This window comes from Beta vulgaris, chromosome 6 (genome assembly GCF_026745355.1).
Source record: "Beta vulgaris subsp. vulgaris cultivar EL10 chromosome 6, EL10.2, whole genome shotgun sequence".
Classification (NCBI taxonomy): Eukaryota; Viridiplantae; Streptophyta; class Magnoliopsida; order Caryophyllales; family Amaranthaceae; genus Beta; species Beta vulgaris.
Genome location: NC_079207.1, coordinates 49,083,031 through 49,084,460, shown reverse-complemented (window position 1 = coordinate 49,084,460; position 1,430 = coordinate 49,083,031). Strand labels below are relative to the sequence as shown.

The following is a 1,430-nucleotide window of genomic DNA, read 5'->3' as shown; positions in this document are numbered from 1 at the left end:
AAGATTTTCTTTAGTTATTAAAAAAATAATTCAAAAATTGTATTATTATGAGCAACCCGTTCAAAGTTTGTATTACTCCAGTTAAAAAAAAAACATTTAGTTTTTAGGCTAAGAATAATTTCACTTTTTTCTAATCCTTTTAATCTCAAACTCCATAAACTCTAGACTATTCATATTCTAAACATATGATCAATTTATATTTTAGGCCTTATTATATTAAGCCTGCGTATTTGGGTTGGGCTATCTTTTACCCGGCCTAAATTATTAATACCGACCTTTTCCAAAACCCTATATCCCAAGAACCCTATTCCCCCATTTCCCCCCCTGCCGTCTGCCGTCTTTATAGAGGAGAGTGAGAGAAAAGTGGGAAAGAAGTCCCAAAAATGGTGAAGTTTTTGAAACCAGGTAAAGCAGTGATCGTACTACAAGGGCGCTATGCGGGTAGGAAGGCAGTGATTGTGCGCAACTTCGATGAAGGAACCCGAGACAGGCCCTACGGGCACTGCCTTGTTGCTGGAATCAACAAATACCCAAAGAAGGTGATCCGCAAAGATTCAGCAAAGAAGCAAGCGAAGAAATCGAGGGTTAAATGCTTCGTTAAGGTCGTGAATTACAACCATATCATGCCAACTCGTTACACCCTTGATGTAGATCTCAAGGATATTGTTTCTGCTGATGCTCTTCAGTCCAAAGACAAGAAGGTTACTGCTGCTAAGGAGACCAAAGCTAGGTTTGAGGAGAGGTTCAAGACCGGAAAGAATCGTTGGTTTTTCTCTAAACTCAGGTTCTAGGGTTTATGCCTGTTTTTGTTTGCATTTCTGTTGAACTATGTTTTATCTTTTTTAATATATAACTTTTTAAGCAATTTTTAGGGATTTTGTTAAATTTTGATGTCATTCAGAGCTTTATTGATACAGGAACCCTTTTATTGATGTTAAATTTGTCATCTTTATTTTCTGCATTACGCCTTTATGCTTTGATATGTTTATTCGCAATGGGCAGCTTCTCCACTGTGCGATTCTCTATTGCTTGATTAGCTGGATAGAACTCCACTTGTTTATCATCAGCAGAATTTTGCTTTATTACCTGTTTTTGCCTCTTCTCTCTTTCAGTCGTAATATGACAGTACGAGATCAAATAGAGTGAGCTAGGGACAACATTTGTTTGAACCTTCCTTGATTGGATAGTATGAAATTAGTGTCTGTTTGAAAATGTTTATGTTCAGTTTCAAGCGATTTTGCTTTGATGATAGGTGGTTTAGCTGGATAGAACTCTACTTTTTTTATGTGTAATTATCTGCTCGGATACTTTGCTAAATTCCGCTGATTGAGAACATTGTAATTGTAATAGAAGTTCCCATTTGTACTTGTGCCAATGTCACCATAATATTTGCTAAAGCTAGATGAGATGAATGAATCCAAATTTGTATA

The 1,430-nt window shown here is 36.4% G+C and overlaps 1 protein-coding gene across 1 annotated transcript; it reads left to right on the top strand.

The window, feature by feature from the left end:
* The first annotated feature begins 275 nt into the window (after window positions 1-275).
* LOC104884826 (60S ribosomal protein L27-3) lies at window positions 276-952 on the top strand. Its single transcript, XM_010669518.4, has one exon. It carries the CDS (start codon window positions 384-386, stop codon window positions 789-791), a length of 408 nt encoding a protein of 135 aa, XP_010667820.1. The 5' UTR covers window positions 276-383; the 3' UTR covers window positions 792-952.
* The last annotated feature ends 478 nt before the right edge of the window (window positions 953-1,430 follow it).

Excerpts from the sequence above, each read along its gene's own strand:
- LOC104884826 (XM_010669518.4), top strand. The coding sequence starts at position 384 with ATGGTGAAGTTTTTGAAACCAGGTAAAGCAGTGATCGTACTACAAGGG.